Source organism: Falco punctatus (genome assembly GCF_963210335.1).
Source record: "Falco punctatus genome assembly, chromosome: 2".
Lineage (NCBI taxonomy): Eukaryota > Metazoa > Chordata > Aves > Falconiformes > Falconidae > Falco > Falco punctatus.
In genome coordinates, this window is record NC_137581.1 from 25,485,112 (window position 1) to 25,511,791 (window position 26,680).

At 42.4% G+C, this 26,680-nt stretch overlaps 1 protein-coding gene across 3 annotated transcripts in view; it reads right to left on the bottom strand.

The window, feature by feature from the left end:
* Positions 1-26,680, bottom strand: part of STARD13 (StAR related lipid transfer domain containing 13) — a 312,260-nt gene that overhangs the window by 141,106 nt on the left and 144,474 nt on the right. The window contains exon 1 of one of the 3 annotated variants that reach the window (XM_080377506.1): positions 2,740-26,621. The exons of the other annotated variants lie outside the window; for them this stretch is intronic. Within the exon in view, the coding sequence (XP_080233632.1) occupies positions 2,740-2,863 (124 nt within the window). The 5' untranslated portion in view covers positions 2,864-26,621. Of the gene's footprint in view, positions 1-2,739; positions 26,622-26,680 lie in introns of those variants that run through there. 3 annotated transcript variants of the gene reach the window in all.

Genomic DNA, 26,680 nt, shown 5'->3' on the forward strand with positions numbered 1-26,680 from the left:
TAGGTCCCCACTCCAACGAGGGAGTTAAAATTCTGGTACATTTCCTCATCAGTTTGTGAATCCCAACTTAAATCACAAGCATAGTGGGAATACAAAAAGTGTAAAATACCTCTTAAAAAACTACAAAAAGCACAGAAAAACTAAGACTGCCATTTGTGGCACTGTAGTGGGTATACTTAACTGTTTAAAAAACAAATCCTGGTCAGTGAATCAGAAAGAGTAACTAAGGGCTGCTGGGGACCGTAGATCTGTCCTGAATAAGAGACGGTATGGAGCAGCCCTGTCCCAGGAGCACACCGGGAGGCTGCTCCTCATCACCTCTTCTGTAAAGGATGAGGAATGGAGGGAGGGAAGGAGCACTCTGCAGCAGTCTTTTTATGCACAGTTTACTTTCCACAGCAACCCAGCCATGCTGTCTGCCTCTTTGAGAGTGCCTGAGCCAAGGTTCAGCTCTCTCCATGCTCTAGCTAAGGTTCACCTCCTTGCTCCAGCTCACACATCTGCTGCCCAACCGTGTACCGCTGCCCTCTGCTCCAGCACATAGACATCAGGATAGAAATTCTTCCGAAGGAGCACTGGGGAAAGCCCTGAGCAACCTGCCCCGCTCCCAGTGCTGATCCTGCTCTGAGCCAGAGGCTGACCTCCCACCATCTCATCCAACCCCAACAATTACATAATTTTTAAGAATTAAGCTTTCTTGTGCTTACTTTCTTTACAGATATACGTTGGGCAACTGGTGTCTGAAACCGTAAAAAATAGATAAAAAAGTAAAGCAAACCAAAACAGTAACTATGTTAAGTGCCTGAAAAGCCATGATCATAGCGATGCTTTAATCACAAGTCTTTGTTTGGCTTGCTGGTTGGAAACAACAGCACAGTGATGGTCAAAATTGCATTTTGTTTCTGTCCTTGCTCTTCAACACTAGTTACCAGTTAGCTACACTGCTGCTCTGTTAGTCAGGGCTGAACTACAATGTCAACTTTGAGGAAAAAAGAAAGGATAGTACAACTATCTACCTGACTGGCATTGGATTCTATTGCAAGGGAGAAGAAGTTGGTTTAGCAACAAGCAAATAATGACACATTTAGATCAGCTTAAATTCCCTGCCTTCTCATTAACAAAAGCTGAAAGACGAGGCATAGGAATATGCACTGTAGCTACAGGGGCCTGAGGAAAAGTAAATATAAAAACAAGGACAAAAATGCCAGAGACATAAAAGCATCTGAACAGGACAACACCTCTGGAATCAACAGATGTTATTTGTACACATTTTGTTATGTCATCAGATTATTTAATGAAAGGGCATGTGTATCGGTGTCTCACCAGTATAATATGAATAGCACTTAAATTTTGGCAGCGCATAAACCCAGGACATTAGTATTCTATCCACCTTAAATAAAAAGTTTTACTCCATCAGTTTTAATAGCCAGTTGCTTTAAGAAGTTGGCTACAGCTTCATGGCTGCCTGCCCAGGTCCTTTGCTCAATCAAGCAATAGTTGTCTTTGACCAAAAAAGAAAAAATAGCCAACAGTATCCTTGCTGAATGTCTGCTGGCATCTGCTATTAATATAGGAATAAGCAGATTACATGTAAAGACAGGCTAATATTTTGGGTAACCATAACACTACAAAATTAGCTGGTTTAGTAATTAATTACTGAACCCACCCACTTTATTTTTTCAAAAAATTACCACGCATTTTTAATCCGTTATTTTAATTGTATGTGCACAAGAACTGGTGTGTGCTGTAGACACAGTTTAAAGACCTGTACCATACACTGTTTACCTCTGTATCATACAATACCAGCATGTCACAGTGCCCTAGGCAAGGTCACCAAACTCCTAACAATGCTGTAGGATGTGGCAGAGGAATCCATCTTTACAAATTAGCCTTCGTTATACACGATTCTGCTCATAAATCTTGATGTATTGTTTTCAGGCATAACAATTCTACCTTGCACTTGCTGTACTATGCAGATCTTTTAATTCATGAAGTATTTGACAAATACAAACTAGCTGTACATTTGCACGCGTAAAGTGAATGTGCTGCTGCCACAGCAGTGCTCTAGATGTGACCCGACCTGCTGGGGCACCTGCCCTTGCTCCGTGTCCTTCTGGTCCCCACCTGGGGACGGTAAGACCGCAGGAGCCCAGTTTTCCAGAGCAGTTAAGTGGCCTAAAGCTATAAAAGTGCCTGAAACAAAACAAACCATTTTTCTTTGGGAGCTGCAGTCCTCCTCCTCCCATGCAAACCCTAGGAGGAACCAACCCGGACCTGCGAGTGACTTGGAAAACTGATCAGACACGCAGGTGAGCCCACTTCCCAGATTTCCCCTCTTGATTTCCGAGATGCTCAGGTGCCTCCGACGTGGGGTTTAGCTCCAGGTTCAGCGCCCCTGAGCCCCGCTGCTTGTGACACCAACCCCACCGTGCCTGCCACGACCCGGGCAGGTGCTGCCCGCACGGCGCTGGGGGTTTCCGACCCGCCCGCTGCCCGGCCACCGCCAGCCGCATCCGCGCCGGCAGCCGAGGCGGTGCCGGGAGCTCCCCGTCCCGCCCGGGCTGCAGCCCCGAGCTCTCCGCGCTCCGGCAGCGGCGGGGTAGGTGCCGCCCAGGCGCCCCGGCCCTCCGTCCCCCGAGCGGGGAGCCCGCTGCGCCGCCGGGGCCGGGACGTCCCCCGGGGGTCTCCCCTCAGGCGGCCGCGGGCAGGTAGCGGCAGCCGCGGCGCGGCGGGACTGACCTGCGAGACGCCGCTCCCGGACATTCCTCCACAGCAAGTCCCAGGCTTTGGCGGTGGAGTCCCGCAGCTGCTCGCTCAGCGACCTCCGGAGCTGCGCCTTGGCCGGGCGGCGCTGGCTGCTCATCCTCGGCGGCTCCGCATGCCGCCCCGGGCAGCCCCGCTCAGCGCCGGCGGCGGCTCCCCTCGCCGGGGACGGGCGGCGGCGGCCACATGGGGCCGCGGCGCTGCCCCGCCGCGCCGCAGCCCGCGTCAGCGCCGCTCCGGGCGGGCGGCCCCTTCACCTGAGCGCCGCCCGGCACGCCGCCCGCCCCCGCCCCCGGGGCAGCAGCGTCGCCGCCGGCCTGCCTCAGCGCCCCGTCCCACGCCCGGCGCCTCGCCGCCCTCCTCCGCTCCTCAGCCCCCGCGGGGCGGGGAGGGTGCCCCGGGGTCCGGCCCGGCTCCTGCCCCGCAGGCGAGGCAGGTCGCCGGCCCCGACTGAGGGTCGCCCCGGCTGCCCGTGAGGGGCCGGCGGCGGGAAGAGGCCGCCCCCGCCCTGGGGACCCCACACCCCTGCGACGGCCCGGGCCACCGCAGGCCTCGCGGCACCGTTTGTGGCCTCGCTTGTGCCTTCACCGTGGGCCCCGGCCGCGGGCCCTCCGCCCGCCTCAGCGCCCCGGGCCCGCGGCCCCGGCCAGGCTCCGCGCTCCCCGGACAGCCGCTGGCTGCCACCCAGCTCCGCGGGAGCCCCGCTGCAGGGAGCCGGCGGCCGCTGCGCCAGGGCGAGGTCACCTGCCATGAGGTGACAGAAAACCTGGCCACCGCCAGATGCCTTCTCTCTAATAGGTGCTTCACCCACGCTGCCACTTTTGCCCAAAGAACACCGGTTTTTGACGAGGTCTCCATTTATCAGCTCTGTACCCGAGCTCGAGACACAGTCCTCACCACACAGCCGCTCCCGTTTCTTTCCCACTTTCTCTGCATGCCACCCACTTACCTCCCACCTTCCACCCCCCTGCATCATCTCCTCTACTCTAACAAGCTCTTACGCTCCTAAGAGGTTTCAAAACTAAACCCTGGCAGCCACTTCTTGCACACATTTGCAGACTAAAAGGAACCCTGATTCCTCCTTCCCTAGATGAGCCAGAGAGCAACATCAGGGCCCTTATCCCACTTAGGAAACCAGTTGTGGGGCTCTGCTTGCCCTGTGATCTGGGAAATGCTCTTGGAACAGTGGCTCCTTCCCTACCCTGGCCACCCGTGAAGTGGACGGTTCCCAGCACCACTGGCAGCAGAGTCCGACAGCCGAGAACGACAACGGGCTTCGTTTAATTTAGTCACAAACCAATGCTTATTGCTTACTCTTTCTGCAGAGTATTCGTGATGTGCAGTGAAGAGGCTGATGTTCCTGAAAGTAAGTGCCATACACTGCTGAATATTCTGGTAAACAAGTCATGTTAAACATTATCAATATCCCTGTCTTGTTTAAACTAAACCCGTAACTGCAATGTCAGCAATACCCATACAAGCTAAAAGCAAACAAAACAGATGTATTCCACATTACCGCTCAGTTTTAATAACGTCTTCTGCTTACTCTGTGATGTGAATTTGTTTTCCATTGTCCCTGTTCTTAAAACGCTCATCTTAAACTATTTTATCCGATACCGTGGAGACGATGTGCTTGCCCTGAACTTGTGAAGATATTGTATGTCACTCCTTCTCCTGCAATTCCAGCTACAGTGTCCTCCAAATGACTGGACAAACTCTTACGAGAAAAGGGATGCCTTCCAAGGGCGAATGCATCCAGACCTGGAAGGGGGACAGCATAATTATGTAAATACTCCCACATGCCATGATCCAGAGCAAACACCTGCTGATGTTAATGGGAGAAGAGAGGATTACAGTTCCTACAATCAGCTCCTCTGCCCCATAAATCTGCCTCTGACCTCTGCCTCACTTTATTTAATTCCCTGCCAACACAGCCATTACTGCCGGTATGTAAGACCTATGATGGCTGTATTCTACCATGGGCCTCTATCTGCTAGGAACCAGGTAGCGATGAGAAATTAATTTCTGCCATTGTACTCAGCTGCCCTATAAAGATCAGCAGTGATGCACAGTCTAAAGGTGAAATAATAAAATCATTTTTGAAGGCTTTGTATCATACTGCTGTGTCATTATCCACAAACACCAGTCTGTGTCAGCCAGTACTGTAACCTTCAACAGTGTTCTTCTGGCAGCTACACTTGAATGCAGCCTCTTACTGCGTCCAGCCTGTCTGGAACGCAGATCTCCCTTTCTTCAGTTGCTTTCTGTGATGGCCAGGATGTAGCAATACAACAAAAGATACTCTCTTCCCTTCTATACTATTTTTGAAGATGTTACTTTATCAAAAATGTCCCTAAACTTCCAGGTTTACTGAAAGCAGCTAATTAGCAATGAGCTACTAGCAATTGCTAATAGCAAGTTATCTCACTGCAGGTTACTAAGATAAAATCCAGGGATACAGCTGATAATCAGCAGCAGAACTGAACTGGCAAGCCTAGACCAAACTCTGGCAGGCACTGACAGAAATCTTACTAATTTCAGGTAGTTTATTGTGGAAAACTAAATCCAGCAGCACGATCAGATTTTCTATACTTTTCTCCACAAAGAAAAAAGTGCTATTGAGTAATGAGAAAGTATCTTGTGCAGCAACTGGCCCATTCCTATTTTATGCTTTTAATCATTGTCAGCTGTTCGGAAGTCAAGCTACCAACACAGGTATTTTTGATGTATTACACCTAGTCGTAGCAGTTACAGTAAGAGCTGTTCTACACAACCTGCTTGAAGAAATGGTAAAGTCCCGGTCTCCCCCCACACATTTTCATCTGTTGCTTCAGTATGCAAGTAACCAACTGATCAATGCTCTTGTCTACAGCATGAAACATTCTGACATCCTGAACAAGATGGATAACATTTCTGGGGGAAAGAAAAGGAAAGCACATTTTCCACAGAAACAGCAGTTTTCCTGCTTGATACTAGTCATGCCAAAATGGTTCTGCTCAGAATAATTGCAACAAAAACACTGTATATGATGAACAGAAAGGTTGAAATTCCCAGTTGCCTTGAAAGAGGCTGAACTATGATATTTATCTTTTCTTATTGATAACAGAATATTGGCAGGAATTAAAGTGGTATTTGACTGTCTGAAAACCTTGCAAGCATATAAAATGTTGAGGGGGAAATCTAAGCTAATTACACCCATGCTCTGATGCCATCGTGGCACAGAAGTCTGATGTTCTAATTATATATTTAGCAATTTATAGTTTCTCCCAATCACCATGGTAATTAAACACAAAGTTAATTGATACTACATAATAATCTGGCCTCTAATTAGCAGTGTGTTTTTAATTTGTTACAGATTCCATTACGCAGCCTGATCTAGTCCTAATAAAGTCACTGTAAAAATTTCCATGCATCTGGTAAGAAGAGAATCAGGCTAAGGAAAGAGAAAAGTGACTACATCTTGGTCTGCTATTTGCAAACTACTGAAAGACTACGATAAAAGTACAACTCCTTTCCTTTTTTTCCTCTGGTCCCTAATTATGGTAAGACAGGATTTTTTTGTTAGCAGAAGCACTTCACAATATTTATCTGCTTGTAGAAGAACAAAACCGGATACGTCTTGCAGAGGAAAATATGAGATGAGTACATCCTTGGTTACCGCGTGCTGTTTAGTGGATACAAGCTCCTTGCACTTGTATCTCTTAAAAAGCAATAACAGAGCAAAAGAGGAAACCAATTAGCACTACAGGACCACTGATGCAGTCTGATGCTAATCACTGCAATACCAAATTCTATAATACATCTAATTCTTCAGGAACCAACTGTAAATTAATGAAGCTTCTTGAAGTTTATTATACTCAAAATGGTGTTGCTGTGCTTTTGTAACTTCAAATAGTAGCTCAGACAGCCTAGATATAAATAAATCAAGTGATATTTATAACTTTGGCAATGATCTTTATCTCTTTGGGGGTCCTAGAGCTCTGGAATTTGTTTTCTCTCGCAGGCTAAATGTCCTGAGTGTGATGTTGTAAGTCTGAATTATCACTGGAAGGGAAGAAAAGATTTGAGGTTTTCCTAATAGCAGACTGCAGTGAATTGCATACTAATTCTATGGTTGAAGTTATGTGAAAAGCACCAAGGGCATAGGAGTAGATGTCCTCTTTGACATCTAAGTAAACAAACAAACATTTTGGATAGAGAAAAATAAGAATCATTATGAATGAGGACAAAATGTTCCAGCCTGGTCCCTGGCATGCTTTTCTTACTTGCTATTTACATATGCAAATTATAATCATTTTAAGATAGCTTTAATGAGGACCAATTATAAAGCAGTTTCACTCTTTCCTGATTTATCAAGAGATTGGCACCTATCTGTTCATCCTTCTCCATTTCAGCTTTCTGAAGCTCTGGGAAAGGATCACTCCTCGCTCTGCCAACAGCAGAGCACTGCTGGCTTTCATTAGTCTGGGCCAAATTCTTTCACTTTTGTTCACAGCGATTAATGCTGAAATAAACAGGACTTCTTGCAGTGTTCACTGTGAAAAGGCTCCAAGTACTCTCAGATACAGACTACAGTAACAAAGTATCTGCTGTTTGACTGTGCTTCCTCTCCCTTGCTGAAACTGGCATGGAGGGGATGGTGGGGAATAAAGCTTTTCTTCTCTTCACACAGAGGATTATTATTATTATTATTATTAAACTGTATTATCAAAGCACTTAGAACCAGAAACCAAATGTAGCAAAAGTACAGTCTTTGTCCTCAAGAGATTACAAACTAAATATAAAACAAGACACCAGTGAAGAGAAGAGCTAATTGGGGTAGGAAGGGTGGAGTACAAGAGAACAATAACACAATACTGGCCAGCGTAGTAACTACTGGGGTTAGCACACCAGAATTGTTTTTTGGAGGCACTGACACAAAGTGAGTTAGCAAGAGGACCTCCAAGGAGGTTCATATGGTATATTTTTATATTCAGAGGACTGACTCCCAAGCATGAAGGGCACTTTTAGAGAAAGCATGCAAATGTGTGTTTGAAAATGCAATGAGGAGACAACAAAAGCTGGCATCCTGTACCGAGAGACTGTGGGAATCAAGCTTTTAATATTGAACAAGCAATAGAAGGAAGGAACTTCAGCCTTGAGCCAAGTAGTCTCCACTTGATGCAACATAAATGCAGGAAGAACTGCAATGAATAGTGACAACAGAGAACTAACTGCCAGAGTATTTGCATTTGGGATGCACTGAAGAGGACCAGATTGTGTCTATCAAGGCAAAGTAAGTGAGAACAAAGATGAGGTGGTAAACATGGGATGAAAGTTTTTGATAGACCAACCAAAAATTTTCAACTGGAAAACTCTTTCGGGGGGGGAGAAGAAAAAAAAAAAAAAGAAAATAAAAGAAAGACATTTCTTACAGAAGAAAAAATAGAGAAAATGTCATTTTTCTGGAAAATAAGTGACATTTTCCTGGTTTTACCATAGAGCAGGATTTTCACATTCTGGCCAACCTTAACTTGGACTTTCCTCTGTCTCGCATCCTAGTTGTATCTAGCTCTTGCTGATTATTTTTTCATAACCCCTCTACTTCTCTAATCTTGTCTCCTTAACTCAGTCTAATTTGTCACAGGAGAAAGATGAACTCCAGATGGAAGGCCCTGTGTGACAGGTAGGAGGATGCTCTAATCTGTGAGAATGGTAAAAATGGGGACAGGAAGGCAACTGTGGTACAAATCATCACAATGGTAAGTACAAATGGATGGATTATAGTCCGAGTAAACAGAGTTCTTCTACTGAACAGTAGAAAACAAAGCTGATACTTCAGCTGAAATTCTGAAGAATTGCTGCAACAGAAGTTCTTGCACATTTCTCAGATAGCAGGGGAGAAGAATGGACAAAACAAACCAAGTGCCAATAAACTTTCACTCCCTTTCATAAGATGCTCTGTGGTCATCTTTAAAATGTAGTATGTTGCAGATATGAAAGCTTGGCCTGGGCAAAGCTGGTCGCTGTAGAAATAGCCAGTTCTTCAATGATTAAGCAACTGGGAAAGTGGAGTACATTTTATATGTGTAGATATAGTTTTACTGGAGCAGAGCTTGAAGTTCTGAGGTGATTAATGCCCTTGAAAAAGTGAGCAGCTATGACGAAACACAAAATGTCTCAGCACAGAATATTGTCCCTGTTCTTCTCATTCCAGCTTCTGGTGTCTGATTTTTCCTCTCCTTTTTAGTTGCTTGACAAAAATACATTATTCTGAACTATGTCTTTCTTTGCTCTCAAAGTGCTCATTTCCTTAATATTGTATTGGGACCTTGTCTAAACCAAGATTATTTTTTTTCCAAACTTCCAACTGTTATTACCATCACAGCAGAAATAATTGGAACATTTGTGTAAAAAAAAAGCCTTGCAGCAGTCAGTGGCAATTTAGCACATGCCGTATCTGGATATTGGTTCAGAGACCTGGGAGCTTGTTCTTTTTTTTATAACTCTCCTGGATTACACAGGAAAACATGATCAATCTTGACAACAGGTTCCAACAACAACGCAACTGAACTGTTCCCCAAACCAATTTACTTATAAGAGTAAGAACTTTTTTCAGATACACAAATACTCCTGTGCACACACACTTTCCTAGTAATCAGGCTACTGACTGATGGGAGCAGATTGCCAAGTAAGCATATATTGAAAGCTATGGATTTTTACAGACCTTCTTTCATTACTGGTCACACAGCTACTATTTTAACTTATTTAGCAGATTTTAAAATATATATTTAATAGACTTGAAATGCAACGCTACTAATATTTTTGGACAGGAAATGAAGAATGTTGTGGCCTGTTGCAATAGGGGATAGAATTTCAGATAAGCAGATTATAATGACCAGAATCAAAATTTGGCTGAGACCCAAGCCAACCCCTATTAATCTAAAAAGTTCTACAGGATCTTGAATCATTCAGGCTGATTTTAAATTTCTTCTTGCTTCCACAGTAAAGAAGGGCCAGTTGGATGTTTGCAGTATTGTCTGAGTCTCATTCGAACTGAAGGCTGGTGACGATTTGATTGTAAGCATCATTTCCCACAGCCCTGTTGGGAAGGTTTCCCAGCCGGCTCAGAGCCTGCCTAAGTCCACTCCATCACCCAGCTCTGGCATTACAGAACTCTCTGTTCCAGCAGACTAAGTGGTATGGCCGTTCCTGTGAGTATAAAGGAGCTTAAGCTTAGGAAGAATGCTTGTTTCATGACATTTAACATATCTGGGTATTCCCACTGAGAAGCAGGATATTCATGCTGTGAAGAAGGGGCTGGACTAGGTGGATCCGCAGCTCTTTCTATCCAAAAATGTCTCTGTTTCTGTGAGAACATTTTGGTAGTGTCAGGCAGCACCTGTATTCCATTAACTCCAAAAGCATTTCAGTGTTTACAGTAACCAGGAAATGTCGATGTCTGTGTTATATTAACAAGTCAGCAGTAACAACTGCAGTTCCAGTTTTTAGAGCCACGCAGAGAACGGTTTACTGTGAGTCTCTGAGAGTTTTACTTTTTTTGGTTGAAACATGAATGGGCCTGTAGTAGTGCCTTTGAAACCATTACAGAAAGCTTTGGAGAAAAAAGTTATCAAAAGAAGTCCAATGTTGCTTCAGTAATGGCTTCATATAATCAGGTAGCCCAGCTGTGAACTGCAAGTCTAAAAAAATACCTGTGACACCAAATTTGTAGCTCTTCACCACAGTTTTGCTTACACTCTTCCTGCCTTTTGCATGTAGGTTGAGGAGCTTTGCATAATGCCATAATTTCATTCAAGATTCAGTGTCTTGGAAAGAAAGCTATGTTATACTTCTATGTGGAATATACTACTTACATGCACAGAGAGGTAAGCTATAAGGTGTCACTGCACAGTAGGCAGCAGACTTTATGAAGGCACTTACATGCTGCTGTGTAATTATAGTCTATGTAAAAGAATTCAACTGTGAGAAATTAAATAGTCCACCACACAACACACAACTTGTCTTCCAAATAGACTCCAATTTCTGCATGCATAAGACAAAAAATCTATGCTATGCATCCCTTTGCCTTTCACAGAACTGAATTTTAATAGTGACATTAAATTACTATTATATCAATAGTAACATAAAACAGCATGGGAGAAAGCTAGAAAATATTCAGATATTTTTCTTTTCTCTTGGGATTGAAAGCAGTACTTGGTAAAGCAACTTAATTCCCAAGAAAGGCAATAGTAGGGACTGCTCCGTAGCTGCCCTCCAGCATGCCAAAGGCAGAGAAAGCCTGAGGAGGTGTTTCCCCATCAGCTGCTGATGTGTACAGAGATGTGACCAAACTGATGACAGAGGGCACAGCCACTGCTCTCTACCGATAATGCCACCACTCGCTTTCCAGAAAAGGCCATCTTTTTTATTTATTATTACTTGAAAAGTTGATTCCAGAAACAACACAGCAGGCTTTACCTTACCCTTGTACACCCTTGGAGCACTGTATTCTAGCTGGCCTGACTCCCCTCATGTTTTTTTAATATATATATATATATATCTATTATATAAATAATACATTATTATAATATATTATTAATAGACACTTTTTTGGGACTCCACAAACAAAATTCCCCTTGACTTCAATTAAGTGCCATACAAAGGAAGGAGATACACATTCAAGACTGTTTGACAAGGGAAGAAAAAGTTGTTATTTTGTTTGGATGCATTGCTGGTTACAAAGTTGCAATGGTTTCTAGTGAGATTAGTTCTTATGAATGATGTCAGAACACCTTTACGGTGCTGCAGTACAGATGCTGCACATACTGTTTACTTACACTACTATCATGTACTCTCTTCAACAGCTTTTTGTCATTTTGTGCTGACATAAATCTGTTCCGTAGTAATTACCTGAGATTGTTCTATGTTTCAGGGAAATTTTTTGAATCATTTACGTCACAAAAACCATGTACGTTGCTTGGAGAGTAGGTGCTAAAGGGATTATAACTCAGCAGGATCTTACACAGTGTTAATTTTTGAGACAAATCAGTTCATTTAGCTGACAGAGAACATTTATACTAAGTAATCCTTGATGTTAATTTGCTCAAAATTATCAGATACATAGTTTGAGAGTTCAGGCCTTAAACATATTTTAGTGAATGGTATTGCTAAAGGGGAAAAAATTACAAGAAGTAAATACGAAACCCAAAACCTAGTCGTCTCATGCCGCATATTGGAGGCTATTCCCAAATTCTATTCTGAAATGTTGCTAAATGGTTTTGCAGTGATCTGAAGATCTTGCTGTCAGTCAAGTCATAAAGAATACTATTTCATCTGTAAAACATTATCCTTCTCTAGGACTTAAACAGATTTGGATTTATCTCCCTCCCTCCTGTCCTATAGCTCATCTTTTATAGCTGGGAAGTATAGGTATAAATTGTCCTTCTAACGTAGGGCTGATGAAACTCAGGGTCTTCTTAAATAATCATCAGGGACAGCTTCCCTTCCTACAAGAACCCCACTAATAATTCTTAAAAAAACCCCAAAAAACCAAACACCACAATTTGGACCAAACACTAGTGAGAATCTTACATTAATGGTGAAGTTCTTGACGTGTTGAAGTAATTGTAAAAATTCCCATATGCTTCACTGAAAAATTTCATCCATTGTGGGTACTTCCCTTTCCCTGTTCACTCCCACCATGCTTCTTAAGAGTATGTGAGCGTAAAACCCGCCATTTCTTGCCAATTTGATGATCCTCATTAATTGGGGAAACAGGTTGCAGCACCTGAGGGTACTACTTGTTCTGTAACTTACAGTCATTGGATATCCCTATGACTTACAGGTGAGTAGGAATTTAGTGCCACAACATTTTTTCATTAGTTAAGTAAAATGATTGTATCTTCCCTGCATATCGTCCTTCACTGACTTCTCTGAATGTTTCTCTTTGTAGACAGTTTTGTAATGTTGACAATGCTGGACATCACTGTGATACAGTTCCCTGAATTTATATGATGACATTATAATAATATCAGTGCTGTTCTTTATGGTTCATATAAATTAGCAGTTTATTTGCTTTCACGACTAGCGCTGCAAATTGAACAGCTGTTTTCACTGAGCTGTTTTAATTAAACTGTCCATAATGTTGCTTAGGTATTTTTCTGAACTGGTAACACTTCATTAAGTATGCAGTATCAGTGAACACTGCAGATCATTCCTGAGCATTACCTCACACTTAGGTAAATTGAAACCCCATCTGCTTTGAGGCTGTCAAATCACCTTGCTTTGGTGATTTGAATTTGGTTCTCAGAAATCTTTCTAATGTTTAGTACCCTAGGAAATCCTGAGTTTGCTAAAGATTTTGCCATCTGTTCACTCACTTGTCAAGATAATGAAGCTTTAAATGACACTTGTCCTAGTAAAAATCTTTTAGGCAAAATATTATTAGCCTCTCTTCATCCTGAAAACTGACAAGTTTAATTTGGGTGTCGTTGGATCTTTCATAAATTTTATATTCTATGACCAAAATTTCCTTCCCGCACTGATTTCCGATGTTATTTTCTCTCTGTTTTGAAGATCTCTGGCATATTAATTTGGAAAACCCAGATAAGTTTTATCTCGTCCTGTTTTCCTGTGCAAAAGGTCTTTCTCTTGTCTTTTACAGAGCCATACTGGATCCTACATCTATGTTCTCATCTAGGCATATTATTGCTTGCTTTGTTTCTTTCAGAAACATGTATGACAATTAGTATGGGAAGCTGTAATTGTTTTTGCGGCCCACAATGACTTCTTTTCATCTTTAAATATGGGTATCATTCTAGCTGCCTTGGACAGCTGAACCTATTCCAGCACTTGACTTTTAGATCCATTTCTGACAGTGCTTCCTCTCTTTATTTGCAAAGACAACTCCAGAATGCACTCACATCTGGGCATTAAGTCTGGAAATACTTTGCTCAAGCACAAAATATTAATTATTTTAAAAATTACATCCCTAATTTTTACATGCTAAGTTGCTGTCTGATTTTCAGAAGTGGTTACCACTCATCAGCCACTTCTGAAATCCTTTCTGAAAATCAGGTGATTTGTTTAAAGGCATAAACAGGAATCTGGAAGTTCAGCTTTTGGTCTTCAGTTTTTAAACCTTGCTTCTCACTGCCCAGAAAGTCAGCTAATCCTCAGCCAGTCAAGGAGACAACCCATAGGTGATGTCAAGATAGATGATAATTCCATTAACCAGCAGAAGGAAAAGAAAGAAATTGTTTTGATTGCAAGGGCAGAGACATAGTATTATGCATGGATTTAAAGAGCTTGCAGAGAGAAATATGCCCATTTCACTGAGAACCAGAAAGGACTAAGAAGCTCTGGAGAATATAGAGGTGGGGTAGAGGCAACAGGAGAGACAGAACAAAGAGAAGGAAGACCACTGTAAGGCATCATGAGCAGGAGAGTAACCAGACTGTAAAGCGGCAGTGCCTTTAAGAGGAAACTGTATAGTGGGTGGAAATAGTAAGGAGGAAAACTGAAACTGGATTTTTGAAAGAAGGAAATGCTGAGAAAATGAACAGAGATAGAGGAGTCCAGAAGACCGTAAGAGAAAAAAAAAATTAGGTAGGATATGTGGGTGGTATAGAGAAGTGTATGGAGCAATGAACAAAGTGCTCTGGATACACTGCTGGCTATTTGCACTGCTAGTCCAGGTTAATTGAATGACCTGAGTTAAACATAACTTTTAAATGCCTAGTTCTACAATCATTCATTTTAACTTCATCTGTGAATCAGAAATGCTAATAAATTTTCAAAAGCAATAGGTGTAAGATTCCTATTCCTTGAATTTTAGGCACCCATAGTTAAAAAAGAACTGTGGGAGATGGGAAGCTGGGCCAGAGAGGGCTGTCCCTCAGAGGGTGACTCATTCCACCCCAAACTAGCTGCGTAGAAGAGGTGTTACAGCAGACCTGTGGAAGAGGACTTAATCCAGCTGAAGATGTTACCCTCTGACAATGCCTCTCTTGCCACATTGACAGAAGGGGTGCTCAGAAAGCCATCTAAGACTGTAGGTAAAGCTGGAGGTATCAATTCCTGTTTCTGTGGAATTTCAGTAGGATTTCAATATTTAACCATTGTAGGCTCTTTTGAAAATCTCAGGTTGAGTATGTTTCAGTATCGCTCTAGTCTTTTTTAAAGTCTTAAATAGACTTAAAAGCACTGTCCTCATGATTCTCAATAGAATTGTGTTCTGAAATCCTATGAATTATTTCTCCTTTTGTTCTTTTTTAACATGGGTTACATTTTGATGTGGTCACTGGAATTGTTTTGCTGTTGAATAACAACTTTTCTCTTGCGGCACCAGCTGTAAAACATGAACACCTTGTTGGATCACACTCCAGAAATCTGAAATGGTAATCCTGCCAAAGCTCAGAGCTTCCTTTTTCTTTTGACTGTCGTACTGCTCTTGCTTCTGTTAGTATCACGTTCCTACCACTTGTGTTTTTCAGACACCTACAGCCAAACTCGTTCCCAGCATTACTCCACTGAACCAACAGAGCTGCAACAGAAGTGAATTTGTCTCCGTATGTCTGTAAATTAACCAGTCATTTAAGTTGGAGAGTGACAGTGATAAGCAATAACAGCACAGGAGTGGTGAAATGAAGATATCTCCTAGTTAGTTTTGGACAGTTGACACTAACTCCGTTGTCAGATAAGTCTTACTGACTGTGGGAAAAGCTGAGTGGGAAAAGTCACACTCGCTGCCTGCTAACTGTAGGAGGAAAACAGATCTGGAATGCAGAGGAAATCTTGACATTATCTGTTCCCCAAACCCTACCAGCCAGGCAATCAAAATAAGCTGAGTATCAGCTGCCTCTGGTCCTGGCCCAAACAAATGCGCTTTCTTAGACAAAGGTTGGCTCACAGGAGAGGACGCAAAGAGAAGGAATGAGTCTAAAGTGAGTGTGGGGGACTGTTTCCTGCCAAAAACCAGGAGCTGCTTTTCTGTGACATCTAAAAGGATCATGATGAAACAAACCCAGCACTGTAAACAGAGGTGGCTCTGTGGTTTCCAAAGGACAGCGATGCATACTTGACAACCCCACACCCTTGTGCAACAGAACTCCAGTACTTCACCACTCCACTTGGTCTCCGTTGACATTGTCAAGGGCAGTATGCCACAGACTTTGGTAAAAGAAGGATCAAACACAAGAGAACAAAACCACTGAAAATGACTCCTCTGTGCCCATCCAAATTGTGTTGTGTAAGCATGAAGTATAGCCATTGCAAATGAACACTTGAAAATTAAAGGTATTTCTTCCCCAGTGCTCATAAGACACAGGTTCTATCAAGACCTAAGGAAGCACAATATATTATGTTTACATCAGTGTTCCATATACACATTGCAGCAAGTTAGAGGCACTTCCATATATTTCTGTATACACTCATTTACCTACGTGTAGCTTAATACTCTGGATATCATCCCTGTATGGTTGCTGTTATGATTAAAAAATTCCAAGTTTATGGGGCCATAGAAGAATAGCGCAGTAACAAAAGCCACAAACAAGAAGGTGTACTTTATGTTACTGAATATTTTGAGTTCTCCAATACATCATCCAGCTATTGAGTGTACTGCATCAGTTCTGTCTGTCTTATAAACAGGTGAAAATACAAAGCAGGAGAACTTTAGTTTAACTTTGGCAACTCGTCTTACACTTTCGTTAACAAATGAGAGTCCAGAGAACTGTAAATTGAAGATTTCAACAATGTGTTCGTAAGCAGATGAGAAAAGAAACTGTGAAAAGCAAGGCTAATTTTATGTGCTATATGTTTATAAAACAGATGCCAACATCAGCAGTCTGCTAGTGATGCCAGAGTACCTGTGCTCTTGTGCCCACTTTGCCTACTAAAATACCCTGGAAATCAAAACTAGTGCCTTTTCTTGATGGAGCCTAGCATGGATAGTAAGGCAATTACTGCTGGGAAAGCCTGTAAGGAAGACCAGTCAGTTGTAGGATGTTGTAATTATTCCTTTCCATATTCCCTCTCCACTGCTTTGGGAAGCACGCACAGAAAAAATAGTCCTGAGCCTCTCCCTCCTATTTTTGCACCCCAGATCCTTCTGTCTTTGGCAGAGTGGTCCCCCAACACCCTGGGCCTTAGTCACTTGTTCTCCAATTTTTCTATAGATTAAGTAACTTAATTAGTTATCCAAGTAAGTATTAGTTTCAAGACTGCTAAAAGAAATACATACATATTATGAAATATAAGGTTCCTGAGTTTCTCATTTCCTTAGCTACTTAAAGGCGTTGTTTGATTCTGAAATGCTGTGAAAAGTGGAGGGTATCTTTTTTTTCTTTACAGATATAAATCAATTTCTATACAGCTATAAATGCGTCATTAAGAGACTAATCCTAACACCATCAAGTTGCCAGTGATTGCAGCTGGTACAAAATTAGGTTCTACAAAGGAAGAATCCTTAATATTCTACATGATAAACCTATAAGATTTGATGCTAGAATCAGTTTACTTCTCAGAATTAAGGCAATTTAAAAATAAGTTGATAATCACAGGCTTGAAAACCATTCAACCAAGCTAGTAACTTCAGTCATACTTACAGATGGGCATTTTCCTGGCTTCTAAAAGCAAGCTTTTCTCACTAGCAAGTGTTATCTTAGTGTTAATCACATATCACATGTAATCATATATTGCAGTGAGGATTGAATTTAAAGTAAGGAGAAATCTTTACACTCCTGGTAAACTTAAGAATTCCAGAAAAATAAAGTTATTAACAATGACAACTGTAACTGTTCAAGTAATTTTAAAAACAAAAATTACCTGTTGTAATTTGTGGAATAAATTAATTTTGCATCAACTTTGCTTAAAAATAAATTTACCATTCTCTTTTATTTTTCCATGTAGAAGTCATCCAAACCAGATTTCAAACATTGCACACTTCACAGTCTGTCCTTCCTATTTTAAAATTTGCAGCTAGTACTAAAAACCTGCACAACAATCGTCACACAGACCTATGCCTTGCACAGTGTGTGCTGGGCAACTTCTTACCTGTTCAGTCATACTGCTTAACTTTAATCCATCATTGAATTGATGCTTAAGTCTGTAAAACTGATGTAAACCCATTGATTTTCACAAGAATTACACCAGGGGAAAATTTGTCCTTTTGCTTTAAAAAAAAGTTGCCCTGACATACATCCCAGCCTTACATAACAGAGTCTTTGGGAACCAAGAAATACTCCAGGGTAGGTATGTACCCATCCTGGTTTCAGCTGGGAGAGAGTTAATTTTCTTCTTAGTAGCAGGTGCAGGGCTGTGTTCTGGATTTGGTGTAAGAACAATGTTGACAACACACTGATGGGTTTGGTTGTTGCTGGGTGATGTTTATACCAAGTCAAGGACCTTTCCCTTTCTTGGGCCCTGCTGGCCAGAGGGCTGAAGGGACACAGGACACTGGAAGGGGACACAGCCAGGACAGCTGACCCAAACTGCCCAAAGGGATATTCCATGCCATATGATGTCACGCTGAGTACAGCTGAGTATATAGCTGGAGGAAGAAGGAGCAAGGGGGGAGGTTTGGAGCGATGACGTTTGTCATCCCAAGTAACCATTACGTGTGATGGAGCCCTGCTGTCCTGGGGATGGCTGAACACCTGCCTGCAATAGGAAGTGGGGAATGAATCCCTTGTTTTGCTTTGCTTGCCTGTGTGGCTTCTGCTTTACCTAATAAACTCACCTATAAACTTACCTATCTCAACCCACGAGTTTTCTCACTTTTACTCTTCTGATCCTCTCCCCCATCCCGCTGTGGGGGGAGTGACTGAATGGCTGCATGGTACTTAGCTGCCAGCTGGGGTTAAACCACGACAGTACCCGATACAAACAAAGTTCAAATAAAAGCCTAAAGCTATTACCTTCTCAGACCCCATGTTAAAAGCCAACACTTCATCAAGGCTGGGACAGCAGTTTCCGATCCACTTAATAATACCCATGTCTGAAGGAACCTTTTGGCCATCTGCTTTCTCTAACTTGCCTTTTTTATTGCTCTGCCTTCATAAGGACACAGAGCCAAAATCACAACTGACAAATGCCATTATCTGTGACAGAATTATACACGGGATGCCTTTGGCATGTCTTTTGCGTTTGCATGCAACTCCAGCCTCCTCCTATTGCTGCACTTCAGCTGTGGCTTGACAGCATGGTGGAAATTACTAATTAGTTTTTGCCTTGTGCTGAGTGCTCAATAAATACCAGCATCTCTATGCGCATTTCTGTCATAGCAACTTGCTGGCCTGGATGGAATCTAATACAGAGAACAGGAAGGGCAGAGACTGGATGGTTTTCATTTGAAAAGCTTGCTAAAGCAACTCTCCTGTTTCTTAGGAAGGTGCCCCTGTAGTTGACATTAACACTACACAGCTCTTTGTCCTCCTCTAGTGGCCCCGTCATATTTAGGGAGAAGCTTACGCAGTGGTTACTTCCTTCAAGTTAATGTGGTTACTACTCAACTGCAAGGTGTTGAGGCTTGTGCCTAGAGATCCTTGCGTTCAATCCTAACATAAACAACAGTGAAGGGTTTCATCCCTCTGGAGGTCTCTCATGGAAGTGGAAACTGGTATCTCTGACCACAGCTGGTCACAACTACGTAGGCGCTGTGTCTTTTTGTGCCACGGTCATCTCCTCTGAGCAGAGGTTGCACCACAGCAGGTTGTTCAACAGCATGGAACAGTGGCATGGTCTGACTATGGTCCCACAAAAGGTCCTACTTTGCAAAAGGTCAGAAGCTGGCTGCTTTGTTGGCTAGCTTTATTGCCCCAAATAACTTACATTAAGCATATGTTCCAGCCAGAAGCATTCCTGTGTTGGCCTGCCTGACTTGCAAACAGCGCAGAACCTATCTCGTGTCCTGAGCCTTTAAAAGAGGAGCTACGTGTCACTCCGATACAGCACAAAACCTCAAAAATTTAATCCTTAGGAACTGATCCTAAATAGTTAAGCATCAAGAACTGAACCTAGAGAACTGTTACACGAGGGAAATGTTTTCTAATGGAGAACACTAAAATTTCTGGAATTGCTACCCATCAGAAATGCTTCCTGTGAAACCAAAAGGCTCCTACTATGTGGCTCATTTTTATATCTGTGTGTGCCTCAGAGCTGTAATGCTTAGTTATCATTATAAACCACTAAAGATTTATTTTGCTGCTTGCATAATTTAAAATGTCTAACTGTTAAACTTTTGAAGTTAAACCTTGCCCATGAAATAAAATACAAGGACATAGCTTGCATTGTGGCTATCAGAGAAATCCGAGGGAAAGGTCTAATTGAAACAGAAAAACAGGTATATTACATTTTTTTTGGTATTATTCAATGACAATTTTCCAGGCACTTGTTATTTTTGGAATAAATGTTAAATGCCAAAATGTGCCCTTTGCCATGACTTTTGGAAAACCCCACTTTAAAGAAAGTTGGTTGCTCAGATGCAATGGAGCTGAATATGGCTGTTTGTCCACAACCTTTGTCAGACATTTGGTCAGTCACAGAAGAAAATGACTCAGGAATCCTATGGCTCCCTATCTGACCTTCGTTTCTGGAAATCAACACCCCTTAATTCCAACAGAGGCAAAACTTTAGAGCAATTTATCAATTTGCATTAGATCACCATTTACAGCAGGGTTCCTGTCATGTCTCAAGAGCAGTTAAAAAACCAAGCTCATCTATCAGCTGTTTAGAGTTCAGCTCTCCTTAGGAGTGCAAGCTGTAAAAAAATGACTTTTTAGGTAAAATTTTTATAACACCTTAATCCTGAAACCACCTATATTTTCTACAGCTATTGGCTAGATTTTATTTTTAACATTTACCGGCTCTAGCCTTTTCAATATTTTTCCTTCTTACTAAGAACGCTGACTGAAAATCAGTTACAGAAAGAACTATGGAGCAGGGAAACGGAGGAAGATAATTAGAATGACACTGAATATCAGTATGTGCATAAAGTGCCTTTATACATTGCTGCTTCATTGTTTCAGAAGGTTATTATATAAAATTCAGAGTATTCCTTAATAGATCAAGCTTTTGTCTATAATTCACATAATAAAACAATAAACATATGTATTTTTAATCTACATCTGTTGGGTTTTTTTAGAAACAGCCATATCCTGAGATATATATAGCAAGGGTTCTCGTTTTACTCTTGCCTTTGAGAGCTGAGGAACACAGTTTGCCTTCAGCTGCTCCAACGCATCGGTAGGAGCTGAGTAGCAAAGATTTGCCTTTTCAGAAGAACAAAGAAGGGGTTTGTTCTATCATTTCTGATTATGAAAGGAACATATAGGCAGGAAGAGGCAATCTCACTGCCTTATTTTGGGAGCCAGACTGGCACTGCACAGAACTTAGAACAGGAGCTATATGAAAGGACCCTCTGATGCACTGACTGCAGGACAAGCACCAAGTCTACCTACTTCTAATTTGAGCAATACAAAGCCTAACTAGTTAAGAGGCCAAAGCCACCAAACACCTGGGTTTATTCACTTGCTTACTTTCAGTATACCACTGCTGAGGAAAACAGCCTGTTTATTTTTCAGTCCAAAATAAGCATCTCCACTTCGGGTTGGAAACATGTCAAAGTGACCCCACTTTGCTTTCTAGTAAATGCATGGGACCGTTGGATAAGGATGTTTTATTTTCCCCAGTTATTTAAGGTCAGATTCTCATCTCGGGTAAACTCTTGTAGCTGGAGCAATGACAGCATGGGACATGAGTACTGCCTAGGTCTTGGAAGGGACTGCAGAGTGTCTAACTCAGCTGCTTCTCTCCCCTGCAGAGGATGGGACAAGGGGGCTCATGGCCACAGCCTCAGCTCCACCTCCAGCACACTTGGCAAGCATGCATGGCAAGGGAAAGGCCGCACCAGATCACCTTCTCCATCTTCCCATGAGAAAGACAAAAAATCCCAGAGCAGTTTATAACATTTCCCTGTTCACAGTGCTATTAACCCGTAACTCCTGCCCAGGTACTGCAGCAAAGGTAAAATATAAACATGAGCACAAAACATTATATGACCAAGGAAACACAAAAATATGTAATCAGGGGGAACTACTGTACATGGGTTTGATCCTGTGATGAATCAAGCACCTGCGGTTTCTAACAAGAGCCAGATGGAGCTGCAGTTCCCTCCCAGTTCCCAGAATCAAGCCCTTTGTTGGCCATTGTTCGTATTCAGCTGCTATACAGCACAGTTCTGGTTTCTTACACTGTGAAGACCTCTCCTTGAAGTCAATTAGCATTATGCCTGGACAAACATTGCAGGATCAGGTTATTTACTAAAGCCCTGGGACCACAACTGCCTCTGCTTGATTTTTGTAATGTATCAGCCAAGGACAGACAATTATCCATGGAGCACTTCTGAGATGGCCAAGGTCACATGAGGATTTTATCATATTACTGCAGTGCACCACCTTCCTTGCCAGCCCGTTGCTGTTCTGCTACAGACTACATTACCACGCATCAGCAAATACACGAGCACGCTGCTATATTTATAGTGTTTCATACATATCACTAAAATAGAGGATGTGTCAGCTTTCAATCTGACTTCAAATTTTTGTCAGCAAAGTAAAAGCTCATTTTCCCTGTCAGCAATGAAGTGTGCTCTGTGTTAGTCATCTCAAGCTACATGGTGGTAACTTTAAAACACATTTGGCAGCTAGAATGCTCAAGAGGAATGGAATGATTTTTACAAGAGATATTACTAGAAGATAGTAAGGATGCATAGTGTCAGTCAGCCAGGTTTTAATAGTGACTACCACTAGGCTATCTAAAATTCCAGCAGCAATCTGATGATAAGAGGAGCAGCTAACCGTGTGCTCTGTGGTACCACAGCAGACAACTAGGACCTCCTGGGCTACAAGTCCAGAACAGAGGTAGGTGGTGCAGACTGGTTAGGTGTTATGTAGCTGGCAATATGAGAAGAAAAGCATTGATGACGATGACTCGAACAGAGTGATCTATTGCACGGCAATGGGACTGAGGCAGTCCTATTAATGACATCATCTATTAATGACGATAGAAAGGTGGTTTAATGGTTGGAACCACAGTTACCACCAGGATAGCCATGTTCATTCTCAGAGAAAGTAGGGTTCAGTAGATGAAGCCTGCATTTTCACAGATCTTGGCAAAGCTACAGAATATTTTTTACATATTCATAAACCTTGCTTATTCATGCCATCATGTACAAGCAGTATAAGTGTGAATCATCTTCCTGTCTGTCCTGTCTGCTGCTTCTACAGAAAGCCAACAGACAACTTGCTAACCTACAGACCAAGCCTGTTTACATGAAAACCAGCTTTTCCACTCCACAGTGCTGATTCTGTCTTGCAGCTACCTCTTGCGCTTTGCTAACTACACGGGTGACACCATGTTTGCAGCCTACATCTAACTCCTAATAACACTGCTCTTACTTAGTAGTATGCAATTCTATAAATATATAAATTTACAAGTCTTTGTGGAACCCCATTTCAGCGCTACCCAGGGCTGTCCATCTCAGCCCCATGATGCTGCAGCAGGGCTGTTCCCCCACTCTGCCACAGCTCTGCCTGTCCATGGGACCTGACCTGCAGATTGACATCCCATACCATCCTTGGCCCATCTTTGTCCCCAGGGCTCTGCCTGACCATCCTGGAGCTGTGCCTGACCCTGGTCCCATCTCTGTCCCTGGTCCTCAGGGAGCCACTGGCTCATGCTGCACTCTGCCACTATTAAAGAAAACAGAAAGCAGAATAAATTGATGCCTCTAGACTGACATCATTAGTTAACATTTTTTCCTAATGCACAATTTTTTTTAATGGTGAAAACATCATTATTTCCAGTGCATGCACTGTTAAAAGTACTATTGTTATTATGACTGGAAATAATGGTGCTAGGCCTGGGTAGCATGCAGCAACACCACCAGCAAACTTGTACTTCAAAGGAGGTTCCCCGGGATGGCTGAGAGGTCTGTGCAGCTGCAGCTTTTCTTAGGACACATTTCAGGTGTCCTGCCTAACACACCGCAAGGCACCCATTACAAATACAGGGAATGGAAGCCCCAGAATACTGCATTTTTTTTGTTAAATAACTGTAAAATAAACCAACAAATAACTGTAAAATAAAATGCAAGCGAGAGAACAACAGTTCAAAACGCAGGTGTGGGGGAGTGCGGGGGGGTGGTGGTGTTCCCTCTCTCATTCAGATATGGTTTATGTGGAGAACGACTAGAAGCCAAGAACAGCTCAGCCCTGGGGAAAGGGCTTCAGGAGCCCCCACCCTGGCTGCAGCAGCTCTGAGCTGCCCTGTGCATCCCCACAGTTGCTGCTGGGACAGGGTTAGAGGAGCCGTCTCTATCCAAAGTGGCCGGTGCTGTAGGGTGGGGAGGGCAGGGTGCTGCCCCACTGTGACCCACCTTACTCCACGTAATGTGCAGGTAATTCCAGGTACTCCAGGAAATGACTCTTTTGGGCCTTGAGAGCTCTAGTTTGTGAGAGCTTTTCCCAACAAAGAGGTCGGAAGAAGAAATGACAAAAGAGAATAAGAAAGAATAAGAAGTGATAATGTAAGAGGAAAGTGGTGCAGAAAATGATCTTGAGCAGAAGAGTGCTGTGTTCTGTGCATGACCAAGATGGGCAAGACAAGTTTTCTTCTCATGCAAGAAATTCCAAAACAGAAAAACATTTCTTATCCAGAAAGCCAATAAAATATCAGAAATGTTTAAGAACTGCAAATCTAGAAGGAACCCTGTCCCTCAGTCCAAGACATAGATTTGGCCTTTTTTGTAATTTAATTAGTTTTCTCTTTTTTATTTTTAATGATTTAATGTAACAAATTTCAAAGCCAGAAGTTTCAAAGCTGAGAAATTTTAGATCGTCATATGTCAAAAAGTGTGCACTTGTTTTACAGAAATTATTTGAAATAGAAATTAACAGATGCTAACCTTTTCCTGTAAAATAGTTCAGTTTGAAGAAATGGGCATTTTCTGCCAGAAGCATTTTAATGATAAATTTATTACCAGCTCTCTCATATGCTAGATTTCGATGATTAAAGTTCCACCTCAGTGACCAAACTGTGTCAGAAAATGACCTGTCATCCTTCTTTCACACCCGTAGTTATCAAATTTTCAACCATCATGTTCGACTGTAAAGATGGGTCCTATACTTTATCTCTTTTTGTGACAAAATTAATGTAATCATAAAACAATTCAGAAATTAATCACAGTAAAAAATGGGAGCACTGCTAAAATAATCAGTTCTATTTAAAATATATGTGCCATTGATGTGTTTTCCTTTTCTTTATAAAGCAAGTTGTCAATGTCACAGAGAGGTTTTGATGAAAGCAATGAAAACAACAAAAAAAAATTCTAAATCAATCTCAAAATTGATGGGATTTGTTTAGGTTTGGAAAAGCACAGGCATTTGTTTCACTGGCAAATACTATCATGGAACAAATTCACATACAAGTCATAAAGCAGAAGCTGATGTGCACAGAACTTGAATAAAAAGACTTGTATTTACACTATGCTCAACAGCCTTCATGTTTTGTTGACCTGATGTTAAGTACACGAAGGTGAAATTGCCTACAGAGGCCTGAGTTTTCTAGGCCAGGGTTTCTGGCATTTTGCTAAGTCAGCACATTCGCCAGCAGAGCCACTGAATCAGTGACATCGGCTGCAAAAGGCTTCGTTCATCTGTTTCTAACCGAGTTAAGGTGGCCCTTGGAAAGAACTGAGGATGCAATTTAGAGCAGAGACAGATGATACTCCGAGCAAGAAAAAAATCACTGAGTTAGCGAACTGGCTTAAACTAGTCCTGCAGGCCAAAAAATGATACTAAGTCATCTAGGGACAGAGGGATAATTACAACAACAATGTCCAATTGCTTTCATTTTAATTGACACACACTGCATACATATTGGCTAATGAAACAGAAAAAGCAGTCGGAAATGGGTGGCTCCAGAGGTCAGTTGTTTTATGACCGAAATATTTCTAGCTGGCAAAGGCTTTTCTGGGAATGACAATTCACTTAGACTTTGGGGACATTTCTTTTTGCAGAACTGTGGGGCTGTTATTAAATTCCAGTAACCCACATTCTGGGAAGCAGTTTCTTTTCTCTGTATTTCTTAATTGTGCTTCATTACGATTTAATAAGGACATTTACCCTCAATTAAGCAAATCATCCAAGCAGTTGCTTACGCCCCGTTGCAATGAATTGGTTTTGTCAAATGCGGGTTTAATTGTGTGTTAAGTATTTTGCTGAATCAGGATCTCTGTGTGTATATCCATCTATCCAAACCTTTCCTCAGCTCCTGGCACATAACATGGGGTTCAGGGTATCCATGTCTTTAACTCTGCTTACTGCTTTTATCATGGTGTCAGCTGTAACTGAATAATTTCCCCATAATGGTCAAACTCACTAATGCCATTAATACTAACAACCACATCAACTGGCCAGCAAGCCCATGCTAAGGAGTGATTCAGGTACCGTGACTCTGCCGCTGGGGACACGGCCCTGGGTGGCCTGTAACTTCTTTTGGAAAATGTGCCTCTGTAACCAGCCTCTTCGCCAGACTCGACTGCTGTGCAAGCACCGAGCCAGAAAAAGCACTCAGGTACATCTCACCTCATGCCTGCCAGTGCCATGGCAAGTCCTTTAGTCCCACTCTGACACCAATAACAAATGCTTGGCTTTATCCCTGTTATTTCTGAACTCACCTTGCTAGGTGGAAGTCGAAAGTTGCTGAATTATGAGCTTTCCCAAGAACCACGTAAATCCTACGCCACCGTGTCATGAACAAACGGTATGGAAGTGATCACAGCAACTGCACTAAATCACTGAATATAACAGCAGAGATTCCCCTGGGTCCTCCATGAACGCATGCATGTCTACACAAGCCACCAAGAAACTTTCAAGAAGTA